We start from the raw sequence: 21,890 nt of genomic DNA, 5'->3' as shown, positions 1-21,890 counted from the left end.
AGTTATTACCGCAAGTTCATTCGAGGCTTTGGGGGAACTGCAACACCTTTAACTAGGCTATTAACAAAGGAAGGCTTTCATTGGACCTCAGAAGCAGAATCTGCCTTCACTCAGTTGAAGCACGCATTAACATCTCCTCATGTTCTTCGATTGCAGGACTTTTCACAGCCATTTGTTGTCGAGTGTGATGCTTGTGGAGTCGGTATTGGAGCTATATCATCACAAAATGACAAGCCAGTAGCATTTTTTAGTGAGGCACTCCAGGGTTCTATGTTGGTCTTGCCCACATGCGAGAAAGAGATGCTTGCAATCGTCAAGGCAATTCGCAAATGGCGTCCCTATTTGTTGGGTAAGCCTTTCATTGTTCGTACAGACCAAAAGAGCCTAAAATTTTTAATGGAACAACACATTACAACCGTGGCTCAGACATGATGGTTGCCAAAAATTCTTGGCTATGATTATACAATTCAATGCAAAAAAAGATCAGAAAATCGAGGTGCCGACGCTTTATCACGATTAGTAGAGCTTGAATTTTCAGCAATCTCTTTTCTTTTTGCTGATTAGTGGGCAACTCTACAGAATGAGGTAGCACACGATCTTTTTTATAGTCAGTTGTCTAATTCAACTCAGCCACTTATTCAACGAGATGGAGTTTGGTACAAACATGGAAGCTTTATTTGAGTCCCGCTTCGTCACTTTTACAAGCTATTTTAAAGGAAGCACATTCCTCACCAATTCGAGGACATTTTGGCTATCAAAAAACTCTCAGCCGACTTAAATCTAGTTTTTATTGGCCTAGAATGCGTGCAAAGATCAAGAAATTCATAAGGCATTGTGAAGTTTGTCAGTGATGTAAGGTAGAGAATCTCCAGCTAGCAGGACTTCTTCAACCTTTACAGATTCCAGACAGAATCAGGACCTCAATTTTTATGGATTTCATAGATGGGCTTCCAACACCACAAGGATACACTGTCATCATGGTTGTCGTGGATCGTATGTCAAAATATGCACACTTCGTCGCTTTGAAACATCCATATACAGCTATGACAGTGGCCAAGGTTTTTATGGCTCAAATTGTGCGACTTCACGGGATACCAAGTTCTATCATTACAAGAGAGATTTTTGACAGATAATTCTAAAGCAAATTATAAAGAGGAATTTTATTAATTGATCAAAGGTTAAAATTACAATAAATATTTTTTTTATAATAAAGTAAACCTATGTTTTTAAGTTAACTAAAAAGGAAAGTAAATTCTAATAAAAATAAAAATAAAAAACTAAATACATAGTTAACTCTAATTAAAAATAAAAAATTTTAAAATAATAAAAATCTTATAATTCTAAAATAATGTCCTACGAGATTTAGAGTTTAAATCCTATAGCGTGGAGCGAGTTAGAATAGTGTTACACTAAGTAATAAAATAAATAAATAAAAACTTAATTTTTGGAAAAACTCTAAAGGTTAGATGATTGATTATTTTGCCGACATTGGATAGGCACGGACAAACTTCGTGGCAAAGATTGAATCACGAGTTTCTTATTGCTATTATCTCCTTTTGTCAATTCAATTCTGTGTTTTGTACATTTCCTTGTTCATCTTTTTGGATAATAGCAAAATGTGGACCGTAAACGCATGCATTAATCATTTCATCCATAATATCATAATGCATTTATTTTTTCTACCACACCTACTGAAAAGATTGATCATAAGTGTCTTCTTCTTTTATTTTAGGACTTTGATTCCTCGAATAATGATGTAAGTTATCTAAATTACAAAATTATACCAAATAAAATAAGTGATATAACTTAGTTAGGGATTTCTTAATCTATAATACTAACTTTGTACGATAGTTTTTATATTATTTAATGCGTAGGCTCCACTTGGATGTGATGAGGGACTATTTTCTACGCAAGTGGATCACAATGCGACTTTCACTACATTCTCTTAAGCGTTATGCGTCGAAAACCTTCTTAGACTTTTCTCAGTGGATCCCAATTGACCTGATGGATTGTTATGTGAATAAAACAAAACAAAACAAAACAAAACAAAACAAATAGGATAAGGATCACCCCGGGTAAATACTGTTTATGTAAATAGTTGTAAGTTACATCACATGTAATTTCGGGTTTGCCACAGGATAAATAATTGTTGGCCATTTCTCTGAGGGTCTGCCTACTACGCATCTGGTGTATGTATGGTTGATTTTGCCATGACATGTTGAAGTTACACATGTGCAATAATGATTGTAAAGTAACCGGTTATTCCGGTTGAATTCACAATTCTCACTGTTTGTGTGTTAATGTTCCAAGTTATTTACACCCTGTCACAAGTTCTGTTATTAAGTCTCTTATCATCACAACTGTTGCTTATTAATGTTCAAAAGTGTTATTTTCCATGTCACAAGTAGTCTAATTGGTCTCTTGTTGTCTCAAATACTAAACATTAGGTCACAAATTTATTAAGAAATGTTCCTCATATTTGTACTTTGATATATATATTTAACTGAAGATAAATATAACGTATTAACATGATTTTTTTATATATATATTGTTAATTACAACTAAATATAATAACATTGCAAAGGCAAATAGGATCAAATTTAGTTCTGTCATTACTAAATTATTTAACGATAAAATTCAACAAATTTATTTTCCTATTTTTGAAGTAATACATTTCAAGTCACAACCTAGACTAATATAATTTCTTTTAGTGGATGGTAGTTGAATTGAAATAAATGGAGAGAAACAAATTGGACCAGGTGGAGCATGAGACTGTAGAGTGGGATTTGGATGCAAGAGGCTTGGAGTTGGTATTATGAAACTTGATGAAGAAAATCAAAGTGATGTTAATGAAAATGCTCTAGAGGTAAAAACTGTTAATCTCTTAGTTAGTGTTAGGCATGAATATTATTTATTAATTTAAATGGCCATTGAACAATTGAACCTTAGTACGATTAAATTTATTTTTTGATCTTTTTTTACTGAATTGGTTCAAAAAAATGTTCTTTTGATAATTTCAATACTATACCGATGAATAAATATTCAGTGAGGCTTGGTTCAATGTAGCGTGTGTGGTGATATTGCATAAACGATATAAAATGTTTGAAAAAAGTACATGTGGGTATTGAGATTTGAAAAAAGTTTTCAATCAGCTCGCTCGAAATTAGATGAGGCTTTTGAGTGGGAATGAAGCCCATGATAAGAAAGTGCTTCACTATTATAATTTATATGGAAAAACAACTATCGCCAAAGTAATTGCATTTCCAACTAGTTCTATTTCTATGATCAATTCAACATTGAATAAATTGCTAATTTCATAGTGTAATTAAAGTAACCATATCTGTTTACAAACTATTGTAACCATTCCTTTGGTCATAATAATTTGCTAATTTGGTGTTTGAGACTAGTCATATTGGATCCCGAATAGGCGTTGGGCGAGGCCATAGTGCATATCAAAGTTAAATTATATTACAATGGTATCCTAATTTGATATAGTAATACTGAAATTGAAATCATGCAAAGACGAATTAAACGAGTAAAATGAAGGATAAAAGGTTAATGAAAAAAATTTATGACTGTAAAGAGGAAATAAAATAATTATTTACAATAAATGTACTTTATTTCTAATAAATACAAATAAAAAATATTTGTATAATTAATCTATTAAATCATTCTTATATTTTTTTTCTTTCTTAAGTTTATTTTTACTATTAAAGTTGCTTTAATATAAGTTCTATTTAATTATTTTACTTTATGACATAAAATAACCTAATCGCCCTAAGAAAAATGTGTTCTTCTATGTAATACTTTAGGTACTTAATTTTGTGACATATAATCTAACTTTTTAATTACAGGTAACCTAACTTTTTAATTGCAGCCTAATGATTTTCAATATTTTACTTGTATATAACATAAATTTGATAGTCTAATAATTTACATGAGTATTTTGCATAAAAATATTATCATAGTTTAATTAAAAGTTAATAATCATACTAATAAAGTAGAATTGACCATTTGGAAATAATGAATTTTGTATAAAACAAAAAGAATGTTAAAGTAAACTTTTGGTATGTTTACTTTTTAAGGGTAAAATAATCAATTTCAATTTAGACTAAAGCAATCTTAATAGTCAAATGTAATAAAAAAATCTAAATCATAAAAAAATAAATTAAAATATAAAAAATATATATTAAGATAGATTTAATTGATTAATTCTTTAGAATTCTTCTTTATTTGAAATTTTAAAAAATAATCTGAATCTTTTATAATTAATTTTTAAAAGTGCAGTGGATTTATAGAATTTGTGTGGTGAAAATATCACCACCCTATAAAATATTATAGACAAAAATTCAGTGTCAATAAATGGCATATATATTCTTGTTAAGATTCTTGTTTTTTAATTTTTGCATAGGCCATCACGAGAGCAGGGGTTCCCTTTTTTTTCTTTCTATTCTCTTCATTTCTTTTTTTTTTTCTGATTTCACATAAACATCGCAGACACATTTACAGATTTACTGGGCCGCCATGTCCTAGTTCTCCCATTTTCACTACAACATCAACTGGGCCACCTAGTTCTTGCGATTCCTTTAATCAACATCAACCGTTGATTGTATAGTACTTTATATCCTGCGGTTATTATTTTTTCCATATATTTAATTCCACGCAGTCTGTCAATGGAATTGGTGCATAGCAGTCGTATCCTTTCTTCTGTAGACAAACTTGTGTGAGGGCACGTGCAAACCCCAATTATGTTGGGGAGTCAACATTCCATGCATCTCTGTATGTCATACAGCACATGCAGAAAGCCGGTATAACCGGTTTTAACCGGTTAATGTAATAAAATTACAATTTCATTTATTTTTAATGTGAAAAAATTATAAAAAAAGGAAAAAAAAGATAAATATGGAATTAAATGAGGCAAAAGATTGTAATAATTTTAAATTTATAAATAATACAAGAGACTATAAAAATATTATAGTTTATGTCAAAAAAGAGATATATTCCTACTTATTTTGTCACACTCTAATATTTGCGGTGCATGTTTCAAGTTTATTTTTTAAATTCTTATTTTTCGTTAAGATTTATCTAAATTTTGGTAACTTATTTTAACTCATTTTTCCACCAACATTTGGTTCCATATTTTCACTTTTTTCATTAAATTCCAACTTTTTAAGTGGATATTTAGGTTTATTTTTTATATCTCTACATTCCATTAGACTTTATCTAGTTTTTGGTCAATTGTTCCAGCTTATTTTTCCACCACCTTTTGGTACTACATTCTTACTCTTTTTATCGAATTGCAACATTTTGCGTAAATATATTAGGTTCGGGTTTTAGATCCTTACTTTCCATTAAAAGTAACCTGGGGGTTAACCTCTTCAGCTCTTATTCCTGCTAAATTTTGGTTTGATATTCCTATTCTTTTCACTAAATTCCAATATTTGCATGAATGTTTCAGGTTTATTTTTCAAATATCCATTTTTCATTGGAATTTATCAAATTCTCAGCATGTCGTTCCAACTTCTGGGTTATGCTCTTCCACTCATTTTCCCACCATTTATTGGTTTTATATTCCCCCTCATTTTATTGGATTCCAACATTTGGGTAAATATATCAAGTTTTATTTTTAGATCCCAACTTTTCATTAAAATTTATCAAATTCTTTGTAAGTTGTTCCAACTTTTGGGTTAATCTCTTCAACTCTTTTTTTACCAAATTTTGCTTGACAGTTGAGAGATATTAGTAGTGCTAGTGAATAATTCAGCGCTGAATGAAAAAAATTAACTTTGTATATAGTTACAAATAGGTTGCGGAATGAAGAATCTAAAAGAAAGAGTGTTGAAGCAGTTCCCTCTGAGTCAGATGCACTTGTTTCAAAAAAGCAAGAAAGGCGGGGAAGGAACTAAAGTAGAAATTCCAGCCATAGTTGATGGTGATTTAGATATTGTTTATGATGAGAGCTCAGTAAATCTCACTTTCCATACTAGTGATTGGTAATTAATTCGAGTGCTTCATTTCATGTTACTGCACATCGCGATTATGGGCATGTTCAGATGGAAAATGAGGGGGCATCCATAATTGTGGGCATAGAAGATATTTGCTTAGAGACCAGCATTGGCTATAAGTTATTACTTAAAGATGTTCGACATGTACCAAATATTCGCCTTAATTTGATCTCTACAGGCAAGTTTGATGATGATGGTTATACTAACCAATTTGGTGAAGGAAAATGGAAGCTCGCCAAAGGCTCCCTAGTGTTAGCTAAGGAGAGGAAAGTAAACGCTTTCTATCTTATAGATGCCAAGATCAAGAAAGAAAATGTGAATGTGGCTGTAAAAGATTCTGACATTGAGATATGACATAAAAGGATTGATCATATTGGTGAGAAAGGGTTGGAAACTCTTGCTAGAAAATGATTTCTACCTAGATTTGCAGGTATATTGTTGAGTATTAGAAAGTGTATATTTCTAAAGGAGAAAATCGTCATTTTATATTTCAAGTCTTACTAACACTTCTATGTATTTTAGTCTCTTGTAATTTAATTATGTGTGTTTTATTTTAATTAAGTATTTTATGTATTTTAGGGGCATCATGGTCATTTTACAATGAACAAGAATTCAGACAGTAAAACGGACATCACTTTTGAACTCAGGACAGTCGAAAACCTTAGGAGGAGCATAAAAAGAAAAATAATATTGTTCACATGTACGGTACTATCCATGTTACTGTTCACGATACTGTTCACACATACAGAATGATGACGTGGCATTGACTGACGATGTGGCATTGACTGATGAGGTGTCACGATTCCATTAGAGAAAATTCTTATGCACTGTTGATCGGTGGCGTGGTAGCATGTTAGTGGACCAAAAATCGCGCGTATGGTACATGCATATACATAGGATTATTTTCAACCAAACCGCGTCACTGTTCAAGCCGGTTGACTGTTCAAACCACGTGGTCAAACTGCGTACTGTTGACTGATGATGTGGCACAATCCTAAGCGTCCAAATTATTTTTAATCCGATTGCCATGATTTACTCAATGTATCTATAAAAAGGGGTCTCTCCCCCCCTAATTTGGCATCCCTGAATCCATTTTTGAGCTCCATTTTCTGTAATTCATTCTCCATCTTGTATTTTCTATGTATTTTAATAAATTCTCATTTTGCCCCTAGTTCAATTATGAGTAGCTAATTTTTTTTCAAGCTTGGGTTGAAGGTGAAGTCTCAACATGTGTCATGGGCTTTATTTGGTAAATTTACTTTCTCTTCCCCTCTAATTATTGTAGATGTTTTGACTTTTCGTCGACAAATAATAATAATCTTGTCTAGATACCGCTCTAGTTTCACCGGCTCCCTAGTACAAGGTTATTATTATTTGGCACGATAAGCCCTAAATACCATATTGATTAGAGTGTGGTTCATGAGGAGTGGAAATCCCCCCTCATGATTTAATTGGCATTAATAAGGAATATTTAGCCCATGGTGTATATTGATGCGGATCCAGATACCCAAGTACGTCATTTCAATAGATCTTCACTTCAATTTATTATCGTCATTTTAATTTAAATTTTAGAATATTTCAAATCATCTTTACCACAAATCCAACCACCCATTTAGAAAAATTAATTCTACATACAATTAAAATCTACCTCCTCGTGGGATCGACACTCGTCATCATTAATCTATATTACAATAGATTCGTGCACTTGCGAGTTCAATAAAATTTACACAATAAGTTTTTGGCGCCGTTGCCGGGGAGGTAAGTTATTTTAATTTGTAGAATTAATTTTTGTAAATAATTTCTTTTAGTTATTTAGTGGTCAATGATAGTTTTTATTAAAAATTATAAAATTATTTTAATTGGTAAATTTCTAAAAGTTATGTTATAGAAAGAATAAAATAAGATTATCAAATAAGTAGAAGATATTTTAGATATTTTAACATTTAAAAAATTATTTAATCTCTATTCTAAAAAACCCAAAATTTAAGCTTTTACTAGTAAAGGTGAGATAACTTTTTAAGCTTTAAAAGCTTTACCAAAAAAAAAAAAAATCAAACAACAAAATAAATTTTAATAAGAGTTTACAAGATTAAATAAGTATTTATAATCTTTAGATAAGTCATACCAAATACACATTTATTTATCCTTAACTATAATTTTATTTGAGGTGGGTTTTATAAAGATAATGAGGGGGCGCCAATGGCTTCACTCTTTTTTAAGGAAATAGTGATATTTCACCTCCAAAACTTATCTCATTAAGTCATATTTAACTCAAAATGTCTAAAATACTTACTAAAATAATTTTTATTTTCAAAAAGTACCCATTTTTTTTTCCCTCCCCTATCTCTCGTTCTCCTCCACCTCTTTCATTTCCTTTCCTGCCAAACACCCATCACAACAATTGACTTTTATATTAAAGATTGAAAATTAGCGCGTTTGCTTTACGAAGACAATACTGATACCAACAATCCAATGACTCAACCATCATTCTCCAAGGTTTCTAATAGTTTCTGTGTTTTTTTTTTTTTTTTCGTTTGCAATTTGTATTGATCTATTTATTTTAGTGAGTTAATGCTTTTAATATAAGTACTATGTGCCTACAATAACTTATAAAAAGTCATATTTTCAGTTCCAAGACCATTGTTGGCCAACATGTGACTTGAAATTCAATGAGTTTGGAGCTGCAGAGTTAAATTAAATGAATAAGACCAAAAAAAAAAAAAAAACTAAATGAATAAGGGTATTTTGAAAATTAATAGAGATAACTAAGAAGTGGGCTGTTGAAATATATTGAGAGGTCAAATATCATCACTTTTCTTAAGCCACATCAAACATTACCGCCCCCACCAAAGATTGATCCGATTAATTTCTTGATTTTTATCTGAAGAAGTAAAAAACTATTTTCAAAGTATTTCCTGGTTGTTTAATCGATCCTTTCAGCACTTGGAACCGGACTCTGTATATTTATAATGGCTATTATTTCTTTATTTTATACGTTAAATTGCTGATGCATATATTTTCAGTATGGACCATCACACAAACTAATAATTCCCTAAAGTCGCTCTCATCCAAATCAATTCTGGTAATTGTCATAGGAAACGCATGATGAACATAGTTCATGAAATCTATACCGCAGAATCGGACGTTTGCCTTGTCATTAGGTCATATTACGCGGCGAAAACACAATCGCAATCATCGATCTGATAAGATCAAGCATTTGTATTGCCGTACGAATTGTCATCTTGCCAAAACCAATATAGATAGGCTAATACAACAGGATCACTGTCGTATATAATTATCCATCTGGCTTTTGCTTTAGATATGGAAAATCTTATCCGACTTTTGATTTGACTTGAGCGGTTGTTATGTGAATAAAACAAAACAAATAAAAAAATATTGTCGGCCATTTCTCGACCGTAATTGAAATCGCATCTGTAAACATGAAATATGATTTCGACCAATACCAGCTACCTTATAGAAAATAAAAAATAATACGAATATGATTTTGTTGGAGCCCACTTACTGTAAAGTATGAATTTTAATTATATATAAAAAATTAATTATAATTTATAATTTATTATTTATCATTTTAAATGTGTGGTTGAGATTCATGTTTTATGTAAGTGAATTCTAATATAACCGAACCCAAATAATAAACACATCATCTTATTCTCAGTAGTTATTAGACCCCACCTGGTTCAATATGCGCCGTGGATTGCAGCCCATGGAAAATTTAGAGGTAGAAAAGTGGATTCAAACTAATAATTCTTTGAAATCTTTCTCATCATCCAAATCAATCTTGTACAAGATGCAAACAATAGTAATAAGACACGAGATAAAATGCCCTTAAAATCCACACCACATAATCGGACGATGCCTTATCATTCAGTCCTAGTGTGCGGAGAAAACGCAATAAACGGACCTGTCATATTGTCAAATGAATGGTCCCAGTAGATTATCATTGATAGAAATAACAAGAAATCATGGGTGAATTTGCTGTGTCTTTGGGACTAAACGGTCGATTCAAAAAAGGAACAAATTAAAGTAAACCAGTTGATTTGTGAAATTATAGAAAATTGTTTAATTCAGATGAACTTGACAAGAAAATTAGGACGGTCTTCCAAAATCTATATGCACCGTAGAATGCAACGGTTTTTAATCCTTTGTGGCATGATTATTTAAAAGTTCCATATCTCAAGTGATTTAGTTTTCAAAAAGAAGATCTCTTGTGAATGGTTTTATTTTTTATTTTCCGGGATGACACTTGGGTAATATACATATAATCTTGCCATCACAACAAAAAAGGTCTTTCAATTTTAATTAGATTTTTTTAATTACTCGTTACACACCAACATATAGACATAAGGAAAAAATCACAACTTATTAGTTATTTTAATTTAATTATTGGAGCTAGAAAAATTTCATACTTGCGTTATCCATCTTATTTTTAGTTACCCCTAGGGGCTATTAAAATTTAGTGTTGATTGATATATATATTTTTAAATGATCCAAGGAATTTATTGAAAACTAATAAAAAATAGCACAAATTAAGGGAACATAACGAGCCTTGTCCTTTATTATAAATATACTAAGCATTATTCTTTTTTTCCTCGGAATTCCTCTCAATTTTGGCAAAGTTACTTAGGCACTATTTGTAAATTAAGGTTGAAACTCAATAAGATGCTTATTTCATAATTTTTACAAAAATAGTGTTTGATAAATTTTATAAAAATTACTTATTTCGTAATTTTTTATATTTTGATAACAACTTTTAAAAGCAAGTAAGGATTTATTTTTTATAAGCAACTTATTAAATAAGCAACCACAATTTTCTAATATATGAACCATTAGATATTATATTACTGCCACAATCAAATTACACTAATAACAATTATGTCATTGCAGCCATGACATTACACAATTATACGAGGAGGCATGCACAATATGGTCTTTATTTTGACAACATTGAAAATGATCCTAATTCAATCTTTGATAAAGGAATAGAAAGAGATGATGACATTCAAGAAGAGTATTACAATATTAATGGTTCTGGATCACAAGAATGAAAAATATGAGGATTATTATTATAACAAGTTTAATGTGAAAGTATGCATATTTCTTTTTATTTTATTTAGATTATGTATGAGTATGAATTTTTATTATATTTTATATGACAGATTATGAAGTTCATTAGATATTATTCAATTGAGTTTTTTGCACTTTTTGTAATTTTATGTGCTTTAAAAAGAAAAAAAGGCATGTCTACACAGTTTATTAAACATACTAAAGTAAAAGGCAATTTAAACTTTTGTCTATTTTATTCATTATATAATAAAATAAAACTTTTGTAATAAAATTTATTAAACACGTGTATTTTACTTTTCAAACTCACAGCAACCGTAATAACACAGTTAACCAAACACCAAGCTATTTTTCTAATCAACTGCTTATTTCATCTGTATCAATAGAAGTAGTTTATTTTATCAGCCACCACAATCCCAAACTATCCTCTTAGTTTGTTTGATTATAAATCTTCCACCTCAATCTTTGATGGATTAAGTCGGATTCAGACGGCTTATCGAAAGAAAACCGTACAATTGGCTTGAGGTGGAGCTTTTAGGAATCATTTGAGTGATTTTGGATTGGCATGAGGTTAAAAATTCAGCATATTTTTCTGAGCTTTTGGCTGCTTTCATGGTAATTGAATTGGCCTTTGATAGAGGATCGCAAAATATCGTATAATCTTTGGGTTGAGTGATTCAGTTGTGATTGTTAGTTTCCTACATATAGGTTCTTTGGGTTCTCCTTGGTGTCTCAAAAATCATTGGTAGAATTGAAGGTCAAACTCTTAGATATGAAATTTAAGAGATTGTCAATTTTTTCGTTTATTGAAATTAACATGTATCACTTACACTGTATGATATTTATAATAGCCAAAATTTTCCTACCACCAAATGTTTAAAGGAAAAGAGGTATAAATGGGTTATTTTCTTGATAATTTAACTTGAAAATATAAAAGTTATATTTATTATAACCAAACATTTAAAAAACGTATAAGAAAATCGTCAATTTATTAATTTTTTGTTCACTTCAAAAAATACATTTTAATTTCTATTTTTATGATTTATTTAATTTATAATAAGTATAAAAAAATGTATTTAAAAAATAAGAATAATACTGTAAAATTATACTGTCAGAAAAATTATTAACTATTATAAAAATTGTAAGAAAATAAATAATATATATTAATTTCAGTGAAGGAAAATTAACATCTCAACCGCGAATTTTTGATGCACTCACACTTGCGCAGCAAATAGTACGATGGCCGATCTCACTGTTCTGATTTTACTTGATAGAAAAGGCCCGCCTATTGCTATGCAAGAGTTACTTTGTAATGATGTTAATAGATTCCCAGTTATCAGTTTCTTTGATTTATGCTTCATGCTTTCTTTCAGAGTGCTATTTTATTTATTTATTTACTTTTCTCTTTCTCTTTCGCTTTCGTCTGATGTTGTGTTCTTGCTTAGGATAAGCCTCATATTGTTCCCGTAAATAATTGTACCTCTTATACTAAATAATAAAATATTAATTAATTAATTTTTAGAAAAAATGAAAAAGTTGGGTGAATGATTATTTTGCCGAATAGTGTTTCATTGGATAGCCACCAACAAACTTTGTGGCAAAGATTGAATCACGAGTTTCATATTGTTTTTTTTTTTTTTGGACCATAAACACATGCATTTATCTTTTTGGAATTTACAAAATGTAGACCGTAGACACATGCATCAATCATTTCATCCATAATATCATAATGCATTTATTTTTTTTTTCTGCCACACCTACGTAAAAGATTCATCATAAGTTTCTTCTTCTTTTATTTCAGGACTTTAATCCTTACATAATATGTAAATTACATTAATTACAAAGTTCCACTAAACAAGTTAAATATAATTTATTTAATACAATTTTATACTTATTTAATGCAACATTATGATAAATATAACTTACATTATTATTATGTAAGGAATCTCTTAATTTTTTTTCATCTATAATATCGATCGTGTATGATGGTTTTATATTATTTAATATGTAGGCTCTACATGGATGTGATGAAAGACTATTTTCTACGTTAATGTAGAGTTATTTGCACTTTAAAATTTATTTTGAACATTTCTATTGTAATAAAATTTACTATTATTTGAGCGCCCATATCACAAATAAGGATGACTTATTATTAATTAGCAAAAGTGAGTCAATCAATTTTTATGTTTATTGACAATTAATCTTTTTTAATCAATAATCAAAGTGGAGATAATTTGTTAGGGAAAATATTTTACATCGACTGAGGATGAGACTTGTGTTAAGTATATAATGTTTGGGTAACCTTCATCTATTGAAAAAGTTTTTAAGTATGAGAAAGATTTATGAACTTCCATATGATATTAGAGCCACTGTCATGCACGAATGTACCATGTGACAACAACCAAACTAAAAGACTAGTCTACATGTGATAGGGGAGGGACAATATCCTACATCGATTAAAGGTGAACACTATCTCACCAAGTGACAAGGACTGGAGTAAAAGACCAATTTGCTCGTGACTGAGGGTCTTAGGGGCAATATATCATATCGGTTGATAATGAATACTATCTTATCAGGTGACAAGGGCCAAACCAAAAAACCAATCTACTTGCAACCAGGGTGTTAGGGACAATATTGATCCCACATCGATTGAGGATGAATACTACCTTACCACGTGATAAAGACTAAACAAAAGGACTGGTATGCCCTTGATGAGTGATGTTAGAAGCAATATACCACATCGACTGAAGATTATTCGCGGGTTAAATATATAAGGTTTGGGTAACCCTCAAATTTTAAGTTAACTTTTGAGTATAAGTTAGGCATATGGCCTTCTATATAATCAATTTTTTGACAATTATTTAAATTTTCCATCATTGTTTAATTTTTATCAAAATTTTTAGTATTGGTAGGTTTGGGCAAACCCAACTCCTAAGCTAGTTTTTTAGTATGAATTAGGCCGATATACTTCTACAAAATCATTAATTTAATTATTGAATAATTTTATTTTCGCCATCGTCTAAATCTTATCAAGAAATTTTAGTGTTGGCATGTTATAGTAACACATAGTCTTCATTCATTTGTCAGAAATGACGTCATTAGTGCGTAGGACAGATAAAGGGTGCAACATGAGCCTTCATGTTTGTATTTGTATTTGACTACGTGGTTTGCTTTGTAATTCTGTCGCGATTCAACCTCTGATTAATATGCAATGGCCTATTTGGGCTATTTGGCACTCCAGAAATCTTTTCATCTTTGGAAAAAAAAGAAGAAGAAGAAGATTCTCAGGTATTAGTGGCTAAAGCTGAAGTAACAGTTGAGTCCTACATAAAAATTAAAGCCCCTCAAATGAAAGCAAGTTCAAGGCAAGTGTGTGCAACTCAGCCAAGCTGGACACTTCCTCTTAAAAGCTGGTTCAAAGTGAACGTGGATGCCACCATCAAGTCTAAAAATCAATGCTAAGCCTGGGATTGTCACCAGGAATCACAAGGGAGAGTTTGTAGCTGCTGAGTGAAGAAGTCAAAATACTATGACAGTGTAGCATCTGCAGAAGCTGAAGCAACTAATTAGGGCTAGGAAATTGCAGAAGAGGCAACAAGTGTACCACTGATACTTGAAATAGATTGGCAAGACGTAATAAATTTAATTGCTAACAAGAAGAACAGCAAGCTGGAGATTTTTTGGGCTATTTCTGAAGTTCAAGAAAAGCTTCGGAGACTAAGTTATGCTATAATTCAACATACTTCTAGAACTTGTAATCGCAAAATTAGCTTTCTGGTGTTTTTTTGGGGACTTGCCCAACTCATCTCTTGTATCCTTTTTCTTAGTATGATTCTGTGAAAGCGTGCTTTCTTATCAAGGGGAAAAAAAAACTAAATAAAAAAAGTGTAGACATAAAGGTTGTATTATTACACTCATTCGTAGAACCCGATTGTTGGATATCACGCACATCCATGCATGCTCTATTAAACAACACTACTTGTTCATTTATTTTACTAATACATAGTTAAGTGATTATAAACAAGCAGTTAATCCTGACCATCCATCCAGCCATGATGATTGCAGATAATCGTCGAAGTTCAGCCAATCCGAGGAACTTGAACCACCTTCTCATATTTGTCAACCACAACTCGAACCCGATCACAACGAAAATCTTGTGTAACTGGAGTTCCCTCAAGTATTATGATTGCATGAACATTAGGATTCTCTTTCTGTATCGTAGCAGCAGCAATCTCCCCGTTTACACCAACCAGTTCTGGCCATGAACTCTTGCCTGCAGTTATATTTCATATAAGAATTACTAAGTTGTTAAAACTTGTTCAACAGCCAATTATGGCCATATTTTAAAAGTCCATGGACCTAACTCATATTAAAAAATTAGCTCAGTTGTATTATTAACCCAGTAATTATTAGGATAATGTCCTCAATAATAATTACGTACCATTACACTCAAATTGAGTTACGATATCGCAATTGCTGGTAGCCGTGAGGAGCTGCTGGCCATCGGAATGAAGCACTAACGGCTCATGACGAGCAGCCAAAGATGGTTTTGCAGCAAAGGCAAAGAGAAATACGAAGAAAGCTAGTGCTAGTACTGTGTTCTTCATTGTTGATTAATTTTCAATTATTTTGAAGGCTGTTAGACAGGTGGAAATTAAAGCACAAGAGCTTGCTATTTATAGAGCTTGAAGGAATAGATAGATGGTCACTGCACTGTTGCATACTGATCAATCAATTAGGCGTGTGGACATGACTTTCTCATAAAAATATCTTGATTTTCATTTTTTATTTCTTTTTTTAGTAACTAGTCACCTCTAATTGTTGGATCTTTAATTCAACATTATTGGATCCTTAATCTAATGTTGATCTTATATGTAAATAATTACTCGTTACAAACTATCATATAAAGTTAGTCCAATTAAAAGGGATCTATTAACATTTACAATAATATGAGCTTCAATGTATTTAATAGGGTGCGAGCTTCAATTTATTTAATAGGGTGTGAGCTTTTAATGTGTAGATACTTACGGATAATTTCTATTTTTATGGTTGGCTGAAATTGGAATACCTAAAGACAGCAGAAAAAGTTGTCTATATAAGTGGTTATAGTCCCTAGGTCACATATATTATTTGATTCTTTATGACATCCCATCATTAGGAAGAGAGTATAGATAAACTTAAAGGGTTCTTTAAGAGAATGTATTGATCTGGAATGTCAACTACACAACTCTAGAGAGTAATTGTACAATATAGATTCAATTACACTTCTGTATATTTTGTTATTGATGCTTAGTATACAACATGAATGTTTCTGAATTATAAGTGATGGCTTTCACCAAAGGATTATTGTTCTAACAAGTGAAATCAAAGCCTCTTCATATTGAATAATTGAGAATTGACTTTATTTTCAATTAATAATTAAAGTTTTGATGTTCTCTACTTTAATAATTTCAGTATTGTTGAATTTGAGAACAATGTGTGGTTGTCTTATGGTATTGAGGAAATTAAATCAGTAAATTAATATATATATATATATATATAGTTGGATTTATGTAATTTCTGTGGATATCAATCGGCCCAAAGGAAGATCCATATTTGATAGAATTGCATGTGCATTTGTGGCAATAAATACATGATGATTTTTTGATTTTGCATGTGAACAATAAATTGGTGTAAAGGAAAATTATTGTTTGACGTGTTCTCATTATCAATGTTTGATTACTGCACCGAGATATCACTTATATGTTAATACTCTGTCCAAAGATAAAATATTAATGGAGCGTCCAGTATCTTGAGATGGAGTTTACCTTTATTTGAATTTATTTTTGTTTTATGACTTTATTTGAATTTATTTCTACAATTATAATAGAAATAAAAGACTAAACACATACCATAGTTAATTCTAATTAAAATAGAAAATCTTAAAATAATAAAAATCTTATAATTCTAAAATAATGTCCTACATCATAAGAGATTTAGAGTTTAAATTCTGTAACGTGGAGGGAGTTAGATTAGTGTTAGACTAAGTAATAAAATAAATAAATAAAAACTTAATTTTTGGAAAAACTCCAAAGGTTAGATGATTGATTATTTTGCCGAATGCTGTTTCATTGGAGAGGCACCGACAAACTTCATGGCAAAGATTGAATCACGAGTTTCTTATTGCTATTATCTCCTTTTGTCAATTCAATTCTGTGTTTTGTACATTTCCTTGTTCACCTTTTTGGATAATCGCAAAATGTGGACCGTAAACGCATGCATTAATCATTTCATCCATAGTATCATAATGCATTTATTTTTTCTACCACACCTACTGAAAAGATTGATCATAAGTGTCTTCTTCTTTTATTTTAGGACTTTGATTCCTCGAATAATGATGTAAGTTATCTAAATTACAAAATTATACCAAATAGGCGGCCCCCAACAAGTGATATAAATTAGTTAGGGATCTCTTCATCTATAATATTAACTTTGTACGATAGTTTTTGCATTATTTAATACGTAGGCTCCATATGGATGTGATGAGGGACTAATTTCTACGCAAGTGGGTCCCAATGCGACTTTCACTACATCACGTGATTCTCTTAAGCGTTACGCGTCGAAAACCTTCTTGGACTTTTCTCAGTGGGTCCCAATTGATATTTGTACTTTATTTCTAATAAATACAAATAAAAAATATTTGTATAATTAATCTATTAAATCATTCTTATATTTTTTTCTTTCTTAGGTTTATTTTTACTATTAAAGTTGCTTTAATATAAGTTCTATTTAATTATTTTACTTTATGACATAAAATGACCTAATCGCCCTAAGAAAAATGTGTTCTTCTATGTAATACTTTAGGTACTTAATTTTGTGACATATAATCTAACTTTTTAATTGCAGCCTAATGATTTTCAATATTTTACTTGTATATAATAGTCTAATAGTTTACATGAGTATTTTGCATAAAAATATTACCATAGTTTAATTAAAAGTTAATAATCATACTAATAAAGTAGAGTTGACCATTGGGAAATAATGAATTTTGTATAAAACAAAAAGAATGTTAAAGTAAACTTTTGGTATGTTTATTTTTTAAGGGTAAAATAATCAATTTCGATTTAGACTAAAGCAATCTTAATAGTCAAATGTAATAAAAAAATCTAAATCACAAAAAAATAAATTAAAATATAAAAAATATATATTAAGATAGATTTAATTGATTAATTCTTTAGAATTCTTCTTTATTTGAAATTTTTAAAAATAATGTGAATCTTTTATAATTAATTTTTAAAAGTACAGTGGATTTATAGAATTTGTGTGGTAAAAATATCACCACCCTATAAACTATTATAGACAAAAATTCAGTGTCAATAAATGGCATATATATTTTTGTTAAGATTTTTGTTTTTTAATTTTTGCATAGGCCATCACGAGAGCAGGGGTTGCCTTTTTTTTTTCTTTCTATTCTCTTCATTTCAATTTTTTTTTTCCGATTTCACATAAACATCGCAGACACATTTACAGATTTACTGGGCCGCCATGTCCTAGTTCTCCCATTTTCACTACAACATCAACTGGGCCACCTAGTTCTTGCGATTCCTTTAATCAACATCAACCGTTGATTGTATAGTACTTTATATCCTACGGTTATTATTTTTTCCATATATTAAATTCCGCGCAGTCTGTCAATGGAACTGGTGCATAGCAGTCGTATCCTTTCTTCTGTAGACAAACTTGTGTGAGGGCACGTGCAACCCCTAATTATGTTGGGGAGTCAACATTCCATGCATCTCTGTATGTTATACAGCGCACGCAGAAAATCGGTATAACCGGTTTTAACCAGTTAATATAATAAAATTACAATTTCATTTATTTTTAATGTGAAAAAATTATAAAAAAGGAAAAAAAAAGATAAATATGGAATTAAATGAGGCAAAAGATTGTAATAATTTTAAATTTATAAATAATACAAGAGACTATAAAAATATTATAGTTTATGTCAAAAAAGAGATATATTCCTACTTATTTTGTAACATTCCAATATTTGTGGTGCATGTTTCAAGTTTACTTTTTAAATTCTTATTTTTCGTTAAGATTTATCTAAATTTTGGTAACTTATTTTAACTCATTTTTCCACCAACATTTGGTTCCATATTTTCACTTTTTTCATTAAATTCCAACTTTTTAAGTAGATATTTAGGTTTATTTTTCATATCTCTACATTCCATTAGACTTTATCTAGTTTTTGGTCAGTTATTCCAACTTATTTTCCACCACCTTTTGGTACTACATTCTTACTCTTTTTATCGAATTCCAACATTTTGCGTAAATATATTAGGTTCGGTTTTTAGATCCTTACTTTCCATTAAAATTTATCAAATTCTTTATAACTTGTTGCAACCTAGGGGTTAACCTCTTCAGCTCTTATTCCCGCCAAATTTTGGTTTGATATTCATACTCTTTTTACTGAATTCCAATATTTGCATGAATGTTTCAGGTTTATTTTTCAAATATCCATTTTTCATTGGAATTTATCAAATTCTCATCATGTCATTCCAACTTCTGGGTTATGCTCTTCCACTCCTTTTCCCACAATTTATTGGTTTTATATTCCCCCTCATTTTATTGGATTCCAACATTTGGGTAAATATATCAAGTTTTGTTTTTATATCCCAACTTTTCATTAAAATTTATCAAATTCTTTGTAAGTTGTTCCAACTTTTGGGTTAATCTCTTCAACTCTTTTTTTACCAAATTTTGCTTGACAGTTGAGAGATATTAGTAGTGCTAGTGAATAATTCAGCGCTGAATGGAAAATTAACTTTGGATATAGTTACAGATAGGTTGTGGAATGAAGAATCTAAAAGAAAGAGTGTTGAAGCAGTTCCCTCAAAGTCAGATGCACTTGTTTCAAAAAAGCAAGAAAGGCGAGGAAGGAACTAAAGTAGAAATTCCAGCCATAGTTGATGGTGATTTAGATATTATTTATGATGAGAGCTCAGTAAATCTCACTTTCCATACTAGTGATTGGTAATTAATTCGAGTGCTTCATTTCATGTTACTGCACATCGTGATTACTTCACATCTAATGATGATTATGGACATGTTCGGATGGGAAATGAGGGGGCATCCATAATTGTGGGCATAGAAGATATTTGCTTAGAGACCAGCATTGGCTATAAGTTATTACTTAAAGATGTCAGACATGTACCAGATATTCGCCTTAATTTGATCTCTACAGGCAAGTTTGATGATGATGGTTATACTAACCAATTTGGTGAAGGAAAATGGAAGCTCGCCAAAGGCTCCCTAATGTTAGCTAAGGAGAGGAAAGTAAACACTGTCTATCTTATAGAAGCCAAGATTAAGAAAGAAGATGTGAATGTGGCTGTAAAAGATTCTGACATTGAGATATGGAATAAAAGGATTGATCATATTGGTGAGAAAGGGTTGGAAACTCTTGCCAGAAAATGATTTCTACCCAGATTTGCAGGTATATTGTTGAGTATTAGAAAGTGTATATTTCTAAAGGAGAAAATCGTCATTTTATATTTCAAGTCTTACTAACACTTCTATGTATTTTAGTCTCTTGTAATTTAATTATGTGTGTTTTATTTTAATTAAGTATTTTATGTATTTTAGGGGCATCATGGTCATTTTACAATGAACAAGAATTCAGACAGTAAAACGGACATCACTTTTGAACTCAGGACAGTCGAAAACCTTAGGAGGAGCATAAAAGGAAAAATAATATTGTTCACATGTACGGTACTGTCCATGTTACTGTTCACGACACTGTTCACACATACGGAATGCTGACGTGGCATTGACTGACGATGTGGCATTGACTGATGAGGTGTCACGATTCCATTGGAGAAAATTCTTATGCACTGTTGATCGGTGGCGTGGTAGCATGTTAGTGGACCAAAAATCGCGCGTATGGTACATGCATATACATAGGATTATTTTCAACCAAACCGCGTCACTGTTCAAGCCGGTTGACTGTTCAAACCACGTGGTCAAACTGCGTACTGTTGACTGATGATGTGGCACAATCCTAAGCGTCCAAATTGTTTTTAATCCAATTGCCATGATTTACTCAATATATCTATAAAAAGGGGTCTCTCCCCCCTAATTTGGCATCCCTGAATCCATTTTTTAGCTCCATTTTCTGTAATTCATTCTCCATCTTGTATTTTCTATGTATTTTAATAAATTCTCATTTTGCCCCTAGTTCAATTATGAGTAGCTAATTTTTTTCAAGCTTGGGTTGAAGGTGAAGTCTCAACATATGTCATGGGCTTTATTTGGTAAATTTACTTTCTCTTCCCCTCTAATTATTGTAGATGTTTTGACTTTTCGTCGATAAATAATAATAATCTTGTCTAGATACCGCTCTAGTTTCACCGGCTCCCTAGTACAAGGTTATTATTATTTGGCACGATAAGCCCTAAATACCATATTGATTAGAGTGTGGTTCATGAGGAGTGGAAATCCCCCCTCATGATTTAATTGGCATTAATAAGGAATATTTAGCCCATGGTGTATGTTGATGCGGATCCAGATACCCAAGTACGTCATTTCAATAGATCTTCACTTCAATTTATTATCGTCATTTTAATTTAAATTTTAGAATATTTCAAATCATCTTTACCACAAATCCAACCACCCATTTAGAAAAATTAATTCTACATACAATTAAAATCTACCTCCTCGTGGGATCGACACTCGTCATCATTAATCTATATTACAATAGATTCGTGCACTTGCGAGTTCAATAAAATTTACACAATAAGTTTTTGGCGCCGTTGCCGGGGA

The 21,890-nt window shown here is 30.9% G+C and overlaps 1 protein-coding gene across 1 annotated transcript; it reads right to left on the bottom strand.

Annotated features, from left to right (window-relative positions):
- Positions 1-14,968: 14,968 nt before the first annotated feature.
- On the bottom strand, positions 14,969-15,736 carry LOC18046254 (inhibitor of trypsin and hageman factor). The gene is made up of 2 exons (XM_006442346.2): positions 15,529-15,736; positions 14,969-15,360 (listed from the first exon to the last, which is right to left on the bottom strand). Exons 1-2 carry the CDS (start codon positions 15,692-15,694, stop codon positions 15,167-15,169), a joined length of 360 nt encoding a protein of 119 aa, XP_006442409.1. The 5' UTR covers positions 15,695-15,736; the 3' UTR covers positions 14,969-15,166.
- Positions 15,737-21,890: the final 6,154 nt, after the last annotated feature.

This window comes from Citrus clementina, unplaced genomic scaffold, assembly GCF_000493195.1.
Source record: "Citrus clementina cultivar Clemenules unplaced genomic scaffold, Citrus_clementina_v1.0 scaffold_3, whole genome shotgun sequence".
In the NCBI taxonomy this organism is placed as follows: domain Eukaryota; kingdom Viridiplantae; phylum Streptophyta; class Magnoliopsida; order Sapindales; family Rutaceae; genus Citrus; species Citrus x clementina.
Note: the sequence above shows the minus strand (reverse complement) of the source record. Positions and strands in the feature narration are given on the sequence as shown.